The following is an 18113-nucleotide window of genomic DNA, read 5'->3' as shown; positions in this document are numbered from 1 at the left end:
AAACGATATTCAAAAGGGCTTTTTCATGTGCCGTGTATTTTTCGTGGGTCTTTCATCTTTTCATTATGCTGGACTGTCTCTTTTCTTATTGAGAAAACATCCTGAAACTATAAAACAACATTTCTGGGAAGGTAGTTTGAATTTGTTGAAGCCTGATAAGCAGCATAGCTGAATAGCCTGTTAATGCTCTAATGTGATAGCAGGAATCAACTGTTTTCTGAAATGGATGGATCTTATCCTAGTACAATCCAGAACATTTCCTGAAGAGAGCGCCCTCTTGCCTACTTTGCAGCCCTGCAGCGTGCTCTGCCGGTGAATAGTGACCAAGAACAATTCCGTGGTCTCTGTTAGTCGGCAGGTGGTCATAGGAAGCCATAGAGCTTCTGGAAGGCAGGCCCGTATTGTAGCCACTTTTCTGGCTGGTATTTCCACCTTCCTTCCAGTGCATGTTCCATGGTGACTGAAAATGAAATTAAAACAACTCCATCCAGCTTCCAAGTCCTTCTGTGGATGCATGGCTCTGCATGTACACATAGCACAATATGTCATTCAGAAAAGGGACAAAATAATTTCCTAAGACATTAACTTTTGTAAAAGGGTCGTTAGAAATAAGCTATCTGCAGAAGCAAATGCCATCTTTGTCTTGTTTGTGCTGACTTGCCACTCTGGTTAGAGCCTACCATAGGACATGTGCAAATGAAGCGTTTCTCTGTGGTGTCCCAGACGTGGGCCTCTAGGAAAAGTGAATCAGGCAGTCTGGGAAATGACAGTGAATTCCTCCCTGAAATGTAGAAAATAGAAATTCTCATTTCAAATACCAACTCGGGCAGGGCAAATCCCCTGGAAATTCTAGAGTCTGTGGCAATTGTGTCTTCTCATGTGTCTCATTCTCTTTGGGCCAGGAGTTTATGGAGGACAGCCCACATTGCTGGTTATATGCAGGTGACCTGGATGGGTCCTTTTAGAGTAGCATGGAGAAGCACAGCAGAACAGAGGGAGCGGGCCAGCCTCCTGGCACGGACACTGGGCAGTGTGGGTGAGGAACCTGGGCAGACACACCCCACCCGGGGCAGAGGTTCTTGCAGTGCTTGAGTTGAAGGTGACAGACACCTAAGGCTGTGGCCTTGAGGACAGAGAAGAGGGGCCACAGTCGGGGATATTTCACAGGGCATCCTAGACAGGGTCTGCACTGTACAGAGATGGATGACTGGCGGGGCTGAGTGAAAAGGAGCGTCAAGGATGCCTTAAAGAAATTAAACGTATTTGCAGTCCCTTCTCTTTAACAGCGTTAGCCCGGGGCTGCTACGATCGGTTTAAGTCATGGCTTTCTGGCTCTAGTAGGTACCTGCAATAATTTCACAATTTTCCGTTATCCTCTTGATTTTTGTGATCCTTAGTAAATCCAGGCATATCCCTTAGTACAAATTACAAAGAATTTTATAAATACTATATTTAAGTAGCCTGATTTCAGTTGCAGGAGTTATGAACGTACCTGTTGATGACCTATGAGTAAAGAAGCTTTAAAATTTGGTTTTGTTTCTCAGTAAAATTCCTCATGCCAGTTCATCATTTCTAATATGTTGTCACTGAGAATTATATTATCCCACAGTCTCCCCTGAGATCACAGCAGGAGGGCAACTCCACTAGCTCATTACTCATTATATTGTCAATGTAATAAGCACACAATGTTGTCAATTCCTAGATAGGAGATGATACAATGGTATAATCGTGACTCATCAGACCTGGGATAAAATCCTAAGATTTGATCTTTCTCACTATTTGCTCTCAATAATATAATATAAGGGAATAGAGTGAGCAATTAACAGCACGTTATTACATCACAAGGGCTGGTTTCCGCCAACAAGCAGTTAGGCACACCTGGGTTTAAATCCCAGCCCCGAGGCGCCTGGGTGGCTCAGTTGGTTACGGTTCTCTCTCTTCCTCTCCCTCTGTGCCTCCCAGCACTTACCCCGCTCCGCCCTGCCCCTGCTCCCTTGCACACACTCTCTCTCTCAAAAAATAAATAAATAAACCCCAGCCCTCTGAGCCACTTACTACTCGAAAGAACCTGAGCAGGTGCCAAGCCTCTGTGACCAAACCAGAACACATGAAGCAATGAATACCTGCCAAGTAGGGTTGAGGTAAGAAAGTCAAATAGTGTGTCTGAGTGCCTTTTGTATGCTCACTGCTCTTTTTTTTTTTTTTTTAAGATTTTATTTATTTAGGGGCGCCTGGGTGGCTCAGTTGGTTTAGTGTCTGCCTTCGGCTCAGGTCATGATCTCAGGGTCTTGGGATCGAGCCCCGCGTCGGGCTCCCTGCTCGATGGGAAGCCTGCTTCTCCCGCTGAACCTCCCCTCTTTCGTGCTCTCTCTTATTCTCTCTCTCAAATAAATAAAAAAGGGAGAGAGAGTGCACAAGCAGGGGGAGTGGGAGAGGGAGAAGCAGGCTTCCCACCGAGCAGGGAGCCCGATGCGGGACTCGATCCCAGGACCCTGGGACCATGACCTGAGCCCAAGGCAGACGCTTAACCGACTGAGCCACCTAGGCTCCCGCTCACTGTTCATTTTTTAAAGAAAAACCTCTGTGGACTGCTTCTGCTTTCTGTGGTATGAAGTCCAGAGATTACCCTTGACTTTGAAGCCAAGGCCTCTCCTTCACCCTCCAGGGTCAGGGCGCCGGTTGGACTTCCGGTGCCTTCTGCCTCTTCCCCTTTCTCTGCCCGCGGTTTTGTTCTAGCCCCATCCTCGGCATTGCTAAACCGGTCACGTGAGCTGTCCAGTGGGTTAGTATCCGACACAGACCTAGGTTTACTAGAGAAATAAATTCTGTAAGTCCTTTAAATCCATCCTAAAAAACTAAATAAGGCTGTATTTTCATGTCTGTTTCCTGAAGTTTCTGCTGTACCTTCAGTATATGTTCTATTTGTTTCCTGTAGATCGTGGCTCCTCAGGGAAGAACAGAAAAGAAGAAAATTATATTTTTGAGTCCAAGAGCGATCGAGGAGGAGGGGAACACCCGGCCCCAGAAACAGGTAAATGTGTAACTTGGAAATTCATTGCAGAGTATAGACATCTGCCGAATGCCAGATCCTCTAACTGCAGTTACCAGATGCAGCTGCAGGAGTCACGACCGGATCTGTGGGTCGGAAGAACGGCGCGGTTCTCCCCTCCTCTGTCATGCTGCCTCGCTGGGCTCTTAAACTAGTAACCTCACGTCTTCGGATCTTGGCTTCCTCTTTTAGAAGTTGATTGGACTAGATTATCACTATATTCCCTCCCAGGTGTAACATTCTGTGGGAAGAGTAATACTCACGCACAGGGGTTAAGAACATGGGCTGTAGGGGCGCCTGGGTGGCCCAGTCCATTGAGCGTCTGCCTTCAGTTCAGGTCACGATCCAGGGTCCTGGGATGGAGCCCCTCATCAGGCTCAGTGGTCGGCGGGGAGCCTGCTTCTCCCTCTCCCTCTGCCTGCCACTCCCCCTGCTTGTGCTCTCTCTCTCTGACAATAAATAAATAAATAAACAAACAAACAAACAAACACATACATACATACATACATACCTCAAGCTCTAGAATCTGATGCCAAGGTTCAAACCCTTGCTCCACCACTAAACTCTGTGACCTGGGGTGGGCGATTTTCTCTCTCTGGATCCCAGTCTCCTCATTAGTAAGAGGGAGATAACAACTCTCACTGCCTCAGAGTTGTTAGGGAGGATGAAAGGGACAGTTAAACCATTTAGCACACTGTGTGGCTCATACAGTGAGCCAGATAAATGGTGGCTATTATGTTTGAGTTAGTTATACTACAAGAGTAAAGATCTTAGAGTACCTAGTTCTCTCCAGCATACTCGAGCGATAAAGACCCAAGACAATAAGAATGAGGAAAGAGTGTTGGAGGTCAAGGGAATATTTAGTGAGTAGAAGAAGAATACCATAATTCCATGATTTTGGTGGTTTTTAATGAGAAAGAAAACACATTCGACATAGTTCTGTAGAAAAGTAGGTTTTAGTCCTAAATCCCACAAACTAATTAGTAAAAGAAGATTTAGGAGAACAAAAGATGATTCTTAAATTATAGATCTGAACGTGGAGAAGGCTTTCTCTTTACCCTAGAGTGTTCTTTGTAAAATCTGGACAACATTAAAGTATAACCGTTAACCAACAGATGGCCAGAATAATCCAGACCTCAAGTACCTAGATGCTGCTCAGTCTGTAGGCCTGCTGGACTTACCCCGGCCCCAGATATTTGAATAAAAAGGGCCCTGTCGCCCATGGACACGTAAAGGGAAACCAGGCCTGCCCGGCCCCCATGGCTGGCTGTATGCAGAGTCTCCGTTCTAACTGCCCATTGCCCGTTCCAGTTGTTATGTATTATGAACGTCACTCCCACTCATACGAGCAGAATACCCAATTCATCTCCTTAGCTGGTTCCTGAGAAAATTATATCATGATGTGTTTTATAAGGGGTTAGAAAATTTTAAATCTCCAAATACCCAAACTAAAGACAATGAAGAAACCATGCCAAATGAGTATTGAAAAGTCTAGAATAATTTGCAGTATTGTAGCAAGTTCTTTATGGGAGATTTCATTTTCCTTGTATTCAAAGCATTACACAGAGATCAATTTGACAGTTTAGCCAGCTCATCTCTGACTTGGCAAACAGAAAATTCGCCGAGATTGTATGTCTGCTCTGTTGTTACCATGGCTGCATCTGCATCCCAGACCTGGGATTGGGATCTTCAAGCACAGCCCCGTTCACTGAGGCCTAAGCACTGGTGCTCATCCTTATGCAAAAATCACACACATTTAGAAGGGCAGCCTCTAGTCCTTTCCCTGCCCTGAACAAGCAGAGTGATCGTCCTCAGCTACTCATCCCCAAACGTGAACATTCGTCCGTTTGCCCCCACCCCGCTTCCTTTCCTTCAGTACTAAAGGAAGAAGTGTCCCCTCTTTCCAAGGTCAGTCTCCCCCTGACCTGACCTATACAAGCCCCTAATCTTCTCAGGTACGTTTCTCCATCATTGATTAACTCTCCTGTGTTTTGTTTTGTTTTTTAAGATTTTGTTTATTTATTTGACAGAGAGACACAGCGAGAGAGGGAACACAAGCAGAGGGAGTGGGGGAGGGAGAAGCAGGCTTCCCACCCAGCAGGGAGCCCGATGTGGGGCTCGATCCCAGGACCCTGGGATCATGACCTGAGCTGAAGGCAGACGCTTAACAACTGAGCCACCCAGGCGCCCCAACTCTCCTGTGTCTTTAATCTCTTTCTCTACTGGCTCGTTCCCCCAACAGCTGCAGACACTTTCAGATCTCTCCCAACACATAAAAACAAAATAGCATCCCTCAATCTTCAGTCTCCCTGAAAAGAATTTCTGATTGCTAAGTCCCTTGGCCTCTCTGGGCTTCACCTCACTTGACCTCTTCTTAGCATTTGGTTCAGCCAAGTGCTTCCTTGAAAGTCTTTTCCCTGTGCTTCTGAGGCTCCCCTCTCCCTTGGCTGCGCTGCCACTTCTCTGATCCACCTCTTTCTGTTCTCTTAGGTTGTCTTTTGTTGGCCCTCTTAAATGTTGGTGTTTCCTAGGGCCTCTCTCCTGGCCCTCCCCCTCCTCCCTTTCTCTCTGGCAATCTCATCCCCTTTGTGGCTGCAACCACGACCTCGACACTAAGGACTCTCACATATTTAGGCCCAAATAATCCAGAAACCTATGGGGCACCTGGGTGGCTCAGTCAGTTAAGCATCTGAGTCTTGATGTCGGCTCAGGTCACGATCTCAGGGTCGTGATATCGGCTCCGTACTCAGCAGCAAGTCTGCTTAAGATTCTCTCTCTCTCTCTCCCTCTGCCCCCCACCCACCATGGGCGCGTGCTGTCTCTCGCCCTCTCTCTCTCAAGTAAATAAATAAATCTTTAAAAAAAAATTCCAGAAACCTAAAGAAAATTCTACCTGAATCATGTATAGGCATTTCAATCCAAAAATGTCAGAAAATACATTTATCTCCCCCACCCACCCCAAAGGAGCTCCATCATACATTTAAACCACTGGAGCAAAAATCCTATGAACTGGATACACAAACCACTCCTTTTACATCTGCACTTCTTATCTAATTCTGTCACAGTAATTATAGTACTTAATGGTGTTTTTTCACTTAAATGTCTGTCTACCCAGACCTGAAATCATTAAAAATCATGATCTCATTTCCCTTTTGAAGAAGTTCTGTACGGTGGTGGGTCTGCAGTTGCCCTGCCTGCGGCCCTGTCCTCGCTGCACCACTGACCTGACAAGCTCAGACAAGTCACTTCATTCTTGGTATCTTAGTTCCTTCACTTGCAAAATAGGTATAATAATGGTACCAACTCAAATGGTGGTTCTGAGAATTAAATGATTTATACCATAAAGCACTTAGAAGAGTGCAGGCGCCTGGGTGGCTCAGTCGGTTAGGTGTCCAACTCTTGGTTTCGGCTCAGGTCATGGTTTCAGGGTCATAGGATCAAGCCCTGTGTTGGAGTCTGCTTAAGACTCTCTCTCTCTCTCTCTGTCTAAAATAAATAAATAAATCTTTAAAAAATATATCATTCTTTAAAAAAAAAACAAAAGGCACTTAGAACAGTGCCGGGACTCTATAGCATATGGGCTTATCATCTTTGGTCACCAGCACTGAGCTCAGTGTCAGGCACATAGCTCTGACTGAACACTGCATGAGTGAAGAAAGGAACGAGATGAAAGGTTATAGAATCAGCTTATGCGATGGGCATTTTTATCCCTCTAATTCCACGAGTTGGCAAGACCCCTGCAGCTAAAAGTAGCTCCACCATATCGTCTCCAAGCCTGGTCTGACTCCAGAGTAGATCAGACTAAGAATAGAGCCTACTGAGCTTGATAAGGAAGACTGAGCCGGGGCACACCCTGTCCCTTCCAGACTTCTGCTGGCCTCGAAAGGCCACTTCTCGCTTCTCGTCTGGGTGTCTAGGACACAACCCCCAGGAGAGACCCTTTGAAGGAGAATGAGAGAGATTTTTTTCTTCAAGTACCCTTAGCCAGAATTACACCAGCATAGTTTGCAGTTGGCTCTCAATAGTAGATCTTACTGGCTGAGGGTAGGTTCTCTGGATTTCGAAAAGAAAATAAATTTCTTAAAACCCTACAAGAAGTCAGGAATTAGTCCATACTTATTCTGAGAGAATAATCATGGATGGATCCACAAATACCATCTGTGACTACGATGAACACGCTCCTGTGGCCGCCATGTCTTCACCGCTGTCCACTTAGAGTCTGTTACAGGGGGGCTGGGGGGGATCCGGCTGCAACCTTGGTGCCCACTGACACTACCCACATGTTGTAGGAACCCGGTACAGAATCTGGTTTGAAAGAAGCCTGGGTTTGAGAACTGCGCCTGCCATTTACAAGCCAGGTGCTCTTAGACCCATGACTTAATCTCCGCACCTTGATCTATAAAATGGCAAATGGTACAAGTACCTACGTAATGGAGTTGTTCGGATGAACTAGAGCAGTGCCTGCAAAGTGCTCATCGTACCGTAAACTGTGGCTCTATTGTGGCTGATCACTGACCTGCCCTGTTCATGTCTAACCGCTTCACAGGTGCGGTTCTACCCCTGGCCCTGGGCTTGGCCATCACGGCGCTGCTGCTTCTCATGGTCGCGTGCCGCCTACGGCTGGTGAAACAGAAGCTGAAGAAAGCTCGTCCCATTACGTCTGAGGAATCTGACTACCTCATAAACGGGATGTATCTGTAATAAGTGTCACTTACATAGCTGGGGGCGACCATGTTTTCCTTATAATTTAGCCATAGATTGGTTCTGGATATTTATAACCTCTTTGGTTTGAACTGGGCTAAGAAAAATACTGAAACCCCAGAATATTCTGTAAACCCCAAACCTTTTTTTTAATTTATTGTAGAAAGAGTTTCTTTGGGGAGTATGGAAATGTTTTGAAATTCAGAGAGGAGTCTATATGAGTAAAGACTCACAAATCTAATTCTGACTTAGGTAAGCTGTCCCTGAAAAATAGCAATTTGCAGTGAGCCAAGGCAGAAAATCCTGGTTCTCGAGGAGTGGCCTTCGAATGGCAACATTAACCCTTTACCTTTTAGAAGCCAACCATTGGCCCCCAGCAGCCCTGGGCCACTTACGCGCAGCTTTCTCTTGTTCGGAGGCCTTCTTGTTCCAGTGCTCTCCTTTCTCTTCTCCCCTTCAAAACCTATTTCTGAGAATGGATCTCAAGTGAGTTTAGACCTTCAATGAGATGCTCCCTCTGGCAGCAATGTCTAAAGTATAACCCTCGTGAGCATGTCGAGGAGGTGTCAGGGCAGGTGAGTGTGAGTTTATCCCAGTGCCTCTGACCTCAGGTCCCTTGGGTGGCTGCCCCTCAGGCTTGCCTTTGGGAGAACACACCCTGACTTCAGATCACGTGGTCCTGCAGGGGGGCAGGACGTCATGGTGACAGCAGAGGCGGAAGTCAAACGTTTGAACGCAAACTCAGCTGAGGGCAACGTGCCAGGACGACCATTAGTACTTTCTCGAATCTACTCGACCCTGCTAGATGGTCCAGGACACAGCAGCTTTATTTATACAGTCACTGGTTTTCAACAGGAATCTGTGTCGATGGAAGAGAAAAATGCATTCAAATTGAAAAGCAGAACACTGAGTAGATTTCTAGGGGCAGCTTTTGTAAAAATGTCCCATGTTTAAGTATCAGCAGGTTCTTTCATCTAATGGAATAGGCCAGTTTTCTCCCATCATTTGTTTAGTGCTGTAAAATGTTATAATGTGCAATCGGCCAATGCCAGGCTTACATATTCCCAGAGCATAAAGCAGTCTTGCACAAATTCATCTTTACAGAAAACTGGCATCTAGTTTAGCATCTTTCCCCTTTTAATCAATCCGTAGGATTTTAAAGGCAAATTATTCCCATCATCACTTCATGCCGGGATTATACACATCCTAGAAATCATTCTCCTGAGAGGAATCTATCGTGTGGTGCCTGTCTACACTCACATGATGTTACTATGTATATAATATGGCTTTTTATCAGAACTGGCAAATCTTCTAAAATACTTGAAAACACTGTAGAACACTTTATTTTCAGACTGAGGTAAGTTGTCCCTTTAGCAAAGGGCTTAATCTGGGTCAGAAATATAACAGACTACATTAATAAATGGAAAGTTAGTTCTAGAAAAACAAAGAAATTTGTTACTTTTATTTCCCAAGAGGTCCAAGCATTTTGTTGAATGTTTAGAATTGAGCAAAGATCTGAAGTTCTCCTCAAGAGCAGACTGGAGAAATGACTGTGTGAATGAACTTCGGATATCTGTACTCTCTGTGTGCCGCTTTGCAGTTTGCTTTTCTAGAGAAGGTGTCACCGATAGCCATACCCAATAAAATTAAAACCGATGAGGCATGCATCTTTCGGCACATCTTTTTATACATGAAGAAATTAAACACAGTTTAGCATTGCTATGGTGTTGAAATACTTGAGAAAATATGTCCATATCCATGTGTACAATATCCCTTTAATAAATTTTATTTTATTCTTATGCCTTTTTAAAATAACCTTTTAATTTAATCATCATCATGAGTTGCTATTATTTACTGAGCTGTTACTGTATCACCTGGATTTAATCATATCAACCTTATCTTGCAAAGGGGGAAATTAAGAATTAAAGGAGAATCAAGGCCTACAAAATAGTTACATTGTCAGGTGGACTGAATGGGACTTTTTAAAGTTACCTTATCTGTGAGTATCTGATTGGAGGAGTTCTGCATCTAAGATAATTTAAAAATAATTTTAAAGGGAAGATTGTCCACAACTTACTGCTCAAACATGTTCTTGTGTCTCACGTGTCTTTTCCTGAGAGAGAAAAGGCCCATGTAAGCCACCTTTCAGAAAATGTACAGCTGGGCACCCGGGTGGCTCAGTCGATGAAGTGTCTGCCTTCTGCTCAGGTCATGATCCCGGGGTCCCAAGAATCGAGTCCCGTGTCGGGCTCCCTGCTCGGCGGGGGTTCTGCTTCTCCCTCTGGCCCTCCCCCATCTCATGCTCTCACTATCTCTCTCAAATAAATAAATAAAATCTTTAAAAAAAGAAAAGAAAACATATAGCTTCTTTGCTCTAATTCTCAATACAAGTAGACAACAGCTAGTCTCCATCCCTCCCCAAGCATTTGAATGTCTCCAGTTGCTCGAGGATCAGATTTGTTCTCTTCCATGGGAAGACGACAGAGTGTCTTCGTCTTTCTCCTGCTGCCTTTTCATCATCTGTGACTTGGCCCCACCATTCACCTTCGCACTTACCAACCCTCCTCAGCCACTGACGGCTGCTGCATGTTGTTCTAGATTTTCCCGCAACCCAAATGCGGAGATGTATATTTCTATTCTTCAGTTTTAGGGTTCAAGGCAGACCTTGCTGATGACTTCCCTGGACATCACATACGGAAACGTACCGCGGTGTGGTGTGCCCAGGAGCCCGGGCGCCGGGCTCTGTCGCCTGCCTTCTGTCTACATCACAGCAATGATGCCATGTAACAGAAGCATCCCATCCTGAGATTGGCATTTGGGGTCTCTGTTAAGTTTATTGTCCCCAATTTCATGTTTGGGGATTGCACCACTTTGTTCTTACCAGAGTGACTCCAATTACTTCTTTTCTGGACTCCAGGTTTTCTGCAGCTGTTGGCATTGAAACTGAATGACAATTTCTAATGAAAAACACTGCCCACATCATATAGAAAGAGGGAAAAGCCTAGCTTGCAGTTTGCTGTTCACAAGTGTTCTCATCTCCCTGGCTTTTTAAGCAGTTGTGTTGCTGCCTTTTTCTTGGGGACTGGCCCCAGTTTTCTCAGCTCTCTGATCTTGCTCAATTCTAGAATCCAAAATAAAGTGCCTATTTCATGGCTACTTGGATAGCAAACAGTTTTTTGTTTTTGTTTGTTTGTTTGGTTAAATATAAAATCACCAAGGATGAAAATACGGTTAGAAGCTGAATGTGTCCAGGGGCGCCTGGATGGCTCAGTCATTAAGCGTCTGCCTTTGGCTCAGGTCATGATCCCGGAGTCCAGTTCTGCGGGAAACCTCCTCCCTCTCCCACTTCCCCAGCTTGTGTTCCCTCTCTCGCTGTGTCTCTCTCTCTGTCAAATAAATAAAATCTTAAAAAAAAAAAGCTGAATGTGTCCAGAGATGAGCTGGTTAGAACCGAGCTTTCTCCCTTTGCTTCATGTAGGTCTCTCTCAGTGTGTCTTCATTCCTACTCATTTTAATTCTCCCATCACCTCAGTTCTGAGTCTTGTATGTGAGTTACCACACTGTAAATTGGAAAGAGATCAACATACAGTATCATTCAGCTTAAGGATATTTTTATACAGTCATTTCAAAACTTAGGAAACTTCTCAAAACACACTTTTAAAATTTTTTAAGTTTTATTTAAGTAATCTCAACACCCAACGTGGGGCTCAAACTCAAACTCAAACCCCAAGACCAAGAGTTGCATGCTTTTCTGATTGAGCCAGCTAGGCACCCCTCAAAACGCATTTTAAAATTATTTTAACTTTTACCAAAAAGCTTAGGGAAAATTGTATTGAGTATATGGACTTAAACAAAAAAGTTCTTTTATTTTCATTCATCATTTCATATGACTGAAGACCCAAAATTCCAAATAAATCAAAAAGCTATGTTCTCATATTTAATAACAAAGCAGTTTCACAGATGAAAACAGAGATTTAGAAATATCTCTAAATGTGTAATCTAGAGATGTATGTGTAGAAGAACGAAGAAATCAGAACAATGAACTGTGCAATCTGAGATCGTGCCTTCAATGTTGTTTGCTGTTGAGGGGAGATGGTCTGACACTCCTTGACACCCCCACTTGTAACTTCCGGCCTGCTTGATCCAACTCTGTTCCCTACAAGCTAATCACATAAAGGAGCCAAGATCCTAAAGAAGGCAGGTATTTTTCCCCAGAAAATATCTTTTTTTATAAATTATTTACAACTGACACAGTTGTGTTAACATGGAAATGCTACTTTCATCTTTCATCTACAGGCTCTTTCATCTACAATGTAATTTCTAAACTAAATCTTGACAGGATTATCACCAAAACCCTAAATAAATAGGGCTGGTAAAAAAAAAAAAAAAAAAAAGACTCTTTGTGATGTGATCCTGTGGGGGTGGGGCACAGTGATGTGTTTGGGGAGTGGAAATTCAAATATAAATGTCCTCAGCTGCCCCAGACCCCTGGGTTGCTGCACTCTCATATTTAAAATGTCTTCAGTGTTGCGATCACCTGCCCTTGGGACAAAAAGTATTCTTGTGATGCCCATCCTATTAGGACACTCCCACTGAGTAAGAATGAGTTCTTCAGCTCCAGCAGCCCTCGGACGTCATGTCAGGAAAGGAAGGGAGGGGAAAGGAAAAGACAGAGAGGAAGAGAGGGATTCCCCGGCTCCGGATAGCATCTATGGGAACTAGAAGGCAGATGTTTTCTCTTCCACCAAGCAAGGCAACGCTTCATGGAGTCCTGGCTCAGACATCACAGTTAGATACAAAGGTGGAAGTCTGAGGACGGGAAGTAACACCTACTATTACAGCACTGATAGAAGGATTAAAGATAAGGAAACTGTTGGACTTGTTTCATTTTTATGATATTACAGGACACAGACGTGAATTTCTGCCGGCCACGTGGGCCAGCCAGTTTTCTTCACGCAGGATTTTCTTACCGGCCATCTATTTGAGCCACCCTTTTAAGTACAATGGGGACAAAACACGGTCATCTTCCTGAAAAATGGTAGGAGAACTCAAGAGACATGAAACTGAAATCTGATCAGAACACTTTGGTTTGCTAGTGCTTTAAATAACTCAATAAAATTTGTAGGAAGTGATGATTTATACCCTCAAAGACTTAGCACTTACCTAAGTTATTGGCCTTTTGAACCCCATTTAGAACATTTAAAAAATTACAGATGTTTGATATTTTGTTTACAACATTAGTATTCAATTACCATGGTCATATGAGCTCTTTTCGTGCCATACCAAACTACGGGAAAATTTGTTAACATTTAGCTGAAAACTAGAAACACCTCCCTCTCTAATGAGGGAGAAGCTCTATTTCTTGGCTGACAATCCGATGCTAAGAATGGTTTCAAAAAATTCATGAGCATTACATTATTTGTTATCCTATTTTAAAATACATTGATTTTTTAAAGATGCTTTAGGATAGATACATTATGGTCAACTTAAAAAGTGTAATTGACTTTTTTTTTTTAGCAATGGCTATTTTTAAAAATTAGGGCAATAGGATTTTAAATATTTGCACAGACAATGTATTATTTTCCTAAAATGTCATTTTTTTTCCCTAATGTTACTGATTGGGAAAGAGTTGAAACCCTCATTAGAAACTGGAATTCTTGGGACACCTGGGTAGCTCAGTCGTTAAGCGTCTGCCTTTGGCTCAGGTCATGACCCCAGGGTCCTGGGATAGAGCCCCACATCGGGCTCCCTGCTCAGCGGGGAGTCTGCTTCTCCCTCTCCCACTCCCCGCCTCTCGTGCTCTCTCTCTCTCTCTCTGAAATAAAATAAATAAAATCTTAAAAAAAAAAATTATCTGACAAAGAATTAAAAAAAAATAGAAACTGGAATTCTTAATTTTAATTCTTAACTAGGAGCTAGATTTGTCCTTTAATAAAGTCAAATCTGTAAAAACACCTTGTTTCAATAGGATCTCACAAGACTGGAACTTTTAAAAATATTTTCATTGTCTTCTTTATACTGTATGAAGGAATCACTTCTATTAAGAAAAAATGGAATGCTAAAATATTTTAGAGATTGTGAATCCTAAAGATTAAAGAGACATTTCTTATCTCTGACCAGCACATATATAAATTTAGCTCTTAAAAGGAAAGCTCTTAGACCTAGTTAAAATCCATTATTGCTGTCTCTGCCACTTATCGATGCTCCCTTAAAATCCACTGTTTATTCAACATTTAAAAATTTTAATTCACAAAAGTGTAAAATCCAACAGTAATGCGTGACATGGCATTTGTCTATACCAATGACGTGGCAGTTGGTCCTACTGTATTTATAAACTGTCCCCTCGGCCAGATTGTAAACTCCTTGAGAGTTAAGCACGTTTTTCTAGCCCCAAGACCTAACATAAGGGATTTACATATAATAAAATGTTGGCAATGGCTATGAAGGATACAGACTAGTGGATAAGTTTAAGAATCAATTCAGTTTTAAGACCTAAAGAAAACCTTTGAAACTACCTCAAATGACACTGAGTCCTGCCCCCAAAGGGTCCATGGCCTGGGTCCAGAAGCAGTACCAACAGCAGCGGACTGAAGCCAGCAAGAAACTGAAACACAAGTTTTAGCTGCCAACGGATGCTAGTTTCTCATGTCTGAGATCTTGTCCAAGAAGATACCAGTGAAAAGATGTGTGCATAATTAAAAAAAAAAAAAGTTTTTAAACAAATAAAGCTTAAGACTTTAAGAGGTGGGGAAGAGGTGCCTCACACTCTAAGGATGGACTTGGCAGAATCCTACACATTTGCACACAGGAGGGGGTTGCTTTGCTGGGAGTACTAGTTCTGCTAGATCTAGTTTACATTTTTCTCAAGTTCTAGAACTCCTAGAAAAACTAAGATCCTTTTATAAAAGGCTTTAGACCACAGTATTTAAACAAGATCCCAAAGTGCTACTGCCCTCACAGAAACTCATTTTCCAGTCATTATGTTAATAAATCTATTTATAGATGAGAAATGTGTTTTGGAACATGCATCCTTGACCCTGTTCTTCCCTGACACGAAGTCAACTCATTCACTCACTCAGGCAGCATTTACTGTTCCCCTACAAGAGGGCAAGCCCTGTGTTAGGCAGAGAAAAATGATGTAGCCCTTGCATAGTCATATTCTACAAATGCAGTGTAGTCCTCGTGGGCCGGAAACGTAGTCATATTCTACAAATGCACGGCTGGATTAATGCTATCAATCTATGCTACTCAGATTTCATAAAACGGAGCATCAGAGACACAATTCTATCTCTGTGATCTCAGTCAGCATTCCGTACCGGGGGGACATGTGGTTCTTTCTTTTATATTCAAACACCACCAATGCCTCTTTTACTTTTAACTTTATTTGGCAAAGCAGCACTGCATAAACTGTTCAGTGACTAGGACCCAGCTTACACAGCACGGTAAATTCATATACATTATCAGCAGCAAATGAGAAACAGAAAAAACAATACTGAGCTACAAGTCTCCTATAATTTTAAAGAGGGAAAGGAAGAACTATGTCAGTTATGTCCAATCTGAACAGCTAAGTGCTGTGAAGGCCATCTTCTGAAGTTTTAATATTTACAAATGCTTAGTTTTAAGGTAACAAAGCAGCTGATTGTATCTACAACATGCTACTCTAGGACACCACATCAAAAGCTTTAAAAAGGAAGCTCATCTCTATTTTCTTAGTGGCATCTAACAGACATCCAAAAACTAAGAATCTTAACTTGTGAATGGTGTTATCTGATGCACAAGAGCAATCTGATAAATTAATATTGAAACAGAATTAAGTATCTATGAAAAACCACTCCTCGAAATCAATTCACAAACTAAGTCTTCCATTTTGTGGAACCCCGTCTTTTAATATTTTTAAGTAAAATGTGGGCGTGTTAAAGTAATAATACACAAATTTATACTCTGCATCGTTCTTTCACCAATTCAGCTTCTGCGCCTCTTTGAAGAACTAGAAACCCTACAAAACCATACATTTCATGCTGAAAATAATAGTGTAACAAAGTCCAAAACAAGCTGTGATGCTGTTGGTTTTCAAAAAGCTTTGAGGACTGAGATGAGCAATCCACTGTAATATTATATACTGGTCAAGCTGATGGTGCTTTTACAGTTCATCCCTGGGGGTAAAAAAGAGAAATATATAAGTAGGCATTACATACTACAAAACTTGGCTAATAATTTAGATACAATTAGTAAATAAGTAAAAATACACCCATCCCCAAGCAATAAAAAGGAAAAAAAAAAGCAAACAGCCCCAAGTCAAAGCAAAAATGGAAGTCAGCCATCCAAACATCTCTCGTGCTACTGCAGAATGAAATGAGTCCTAAAGGCCCTGGATTCCTTATTTTTCATTCTAAAGGTACCTTTCTTCCTTCAAGACCAAAAATTCAGAGAAATTTTAACTTTTGGATCTAGGATCTTGCTAACACTATTTATCATAAAATGGCGATGGGTATTTAGAGTTGGAATAATTTTTTACAGTTACATTGACAAAACTGGACAAAAATGTGGCCTTTTGCTTAGACTATCTGCTAGCAAATGCTGAGTGGGTCAGTCTCAACCCAAACTCTGGGAGAAAAAGCATCCTGTGTAGGTGTATCTGTCAGCTGATTTCAGAAGGCAGCTTCTCAGCTCCAAAGGACACTCGCTCAGCCGGGTGCAGCGTTGTACCAGCCTCTGTCAGGAGGGAGGGGAGGAGGGAGGGAGGGAAGGAAGGAAGGAAGGAAGGAAGGAAGGAAGGAAGGAAGAATGCAGCCTAAAGCAAACTGTATGGTGTATAAATTATACCTCAAGAAAGCTGTTAAAAGTGAAAAAATAAAGCTACCCAAAAAGCTTCATATTTGAGGATAATCTGAGTGACAAAAACACTGTTCAACATTCAAGAATTTTAGGGGTGAAGAAGTATGATGTTTGCAACTAAATCTCAAATGATTTCAAGAAAAAATATGACCTGTGTATATATACAGAGAGAAAGAGGGAGTGAGAAAGTGGATGTGGAAAAATGTTAACAATTGGTAACTCTGGATGAAGAGATTCAGGAAGTCTTCATACTATTCTTACAATGTGTAATAAAAATTAAAAAGCTTTTTAAAAGTTAAAATAAATTTGAAGGGAAAGTAAATAAAGAGCTAAAATTTCCCAGGTATGTGGTGAATTAAGGGATTATCAGATAATATGCTTCTTTTTAAAACTGAATTTTGTAAATCGTGTGAGAAATTATTTTAAAGATTACTTCTCTCATAAGCTGCCATTGTCATAGAGTACTGGATTATCTGTTAAATGACAAATTATCAGTTCTGGTTCCTCTTAATATATTCTTCTAAATAATTTAAGCACTATAATTCTCATAGATTTCACTTAAATTCATGCAAGCATTAAAATATTTAATCTACAAAGAGTTCACTTGCAAAGTGCTCTATTCATAAATTCACTTGTGCTTTTTAAAATGTGAATTGAAGATACTACTGTTTTTGTAAAATAATTTCCCATATTTGACTTGCCTGTTGCAAAGCATTAAGGATATTACAAATAAATATCCTTATTGCCCAACAACACAGTACAAACATTTCCAAATATCCTCTTCAATTAAAAAAATTTTTTAAAAAGGATAAAAACTCTCAATAAACTGGGTATAGAGGAAACGTACCTCAACATAATAAAGGCCATATATGACAAGCCCACAGCTAACATCATACTCAGTGGTGAAAAGCTGAAAGCTTTTCCTCTAAGATCAGGAACAAGACAAGGATGCCCACTCTCGCCACTTTTATTCAACATAGCACTGGAAATCCTAGCCAGAGCAATTAGGCAAGAAAAAGAAATAAAAGGCATCAAAATCGGAAAGAAAGAAGTAAAACTGTCTCTTTTTGCAGACAACATATCATATATAGAAAACCCTAAAAACCAACAAAAAAATGTCAAAACTAATAAACTAATTCAATAAAGTTGCAGGAAACAAAATCAGTATACAGAAATCAGTTGTGTTTCTATACACCAATAATGAACTATCAGAAAGAGAAATTAAGAAAACAATCCCATTTATAATTGCATCAAAAAAGAATACAATACCTAAAACAAATTTAAACAAAGTGAAAGATCTGTACACTGAAAAGTATAAGACATTAATGAAAGACATTGAAGAAGACACAATGCTCATGGATTGGAAGAATGAATACTGTTAAAATATCCATACTACCCAAAGCAATCTACTGATTCAATGTAATCCATATCAAAATCCCAACAGCATTTTTCACAGAAACAGAACAACCCTTAAATTTGTATAGAACCATAAAAGGACTCAAATATCCAAAGCAATCTTTAGAAAGAA

The 18113-nt window shown here is 41.7% G+C and overlaps 2 protein-coding genes across 5 annotated transcripts in view; one reads left to right on the top strand and one right to left on the bottom strand.

Annotated features, from left to right (window-relative positions):
• The window catches only part of LRP11 (LDL receptor related protein 11), a 45177-nt gene extending 35628 nt beyond the window's left edge, over positions 1 to 9549 (top strand). For both annotated transcript variants that reach the window (XM_081829143.1, XM_006735830.3), the window contains 2 exons: positions 2936 to 3031; positions 7596 to 9549. In XM_081829143.1, coding sequence (XP_081685269.1) covers positions 2936 to 3031; positions 7596 to 7750 — 251 coding nt within the window. In that variant the 3' untranslated portion in view covers positions 7751 to 9549. The remainder of the gene's footprint in view (positions 1 to 2935; positions 3032 to 7595) is intronic.
• Positions 9550 to 15112: 5563 nt separating this feature from the next.
• The window catches only part of PCMT1 (protein-L-isoaspartate (D-aspartate) O-methyltransferase), a 42586-nt gene continuing 39585 nt past the window's right edge, over positions 15113 to 18113 (bottom strand). For 2 of the 3 annotated variants that reach the window (XM_081829147.1, XM_081829146.1), the window contains exon 8: positions 15113 to 15903. Coding sequence is in view for 2 of the 3 variants with exons in the window: in XM_081829146.1 (XP_081685272.1) it covers positions 15891 to 15903 (13 nt within the window). In the remaining variant the exon portion in view is untranslated. Of the gene's footprint in view, positions 15904 to 17432; positions 17577 to 18113 lie in introns of all 3 variants that reach the window. The other variant, XM_081829145.1, reaches the window with a different exon arrangement.

The sequence above is a fragment of the Leptonychotes weddellii genome, chromosome 8 (genome assembly GCF_054177405.1).
Source record: "Leptonychotes weddellii isolate Sample4059 chromosome 8, ASM5417740v2, whole genome shotgun sequence".
NCBI classification, from domain to species: Eukaryota; Metazoa; Chordata; class Mammalia; order Carnivora; family Phocidae; genus Leptonychotes; species Leptonychotes weddellii.
Note: the sequence above shows the minus strand (reverse complement) of the source record. Positions and strands in the feature narration are given on the sequence as shown.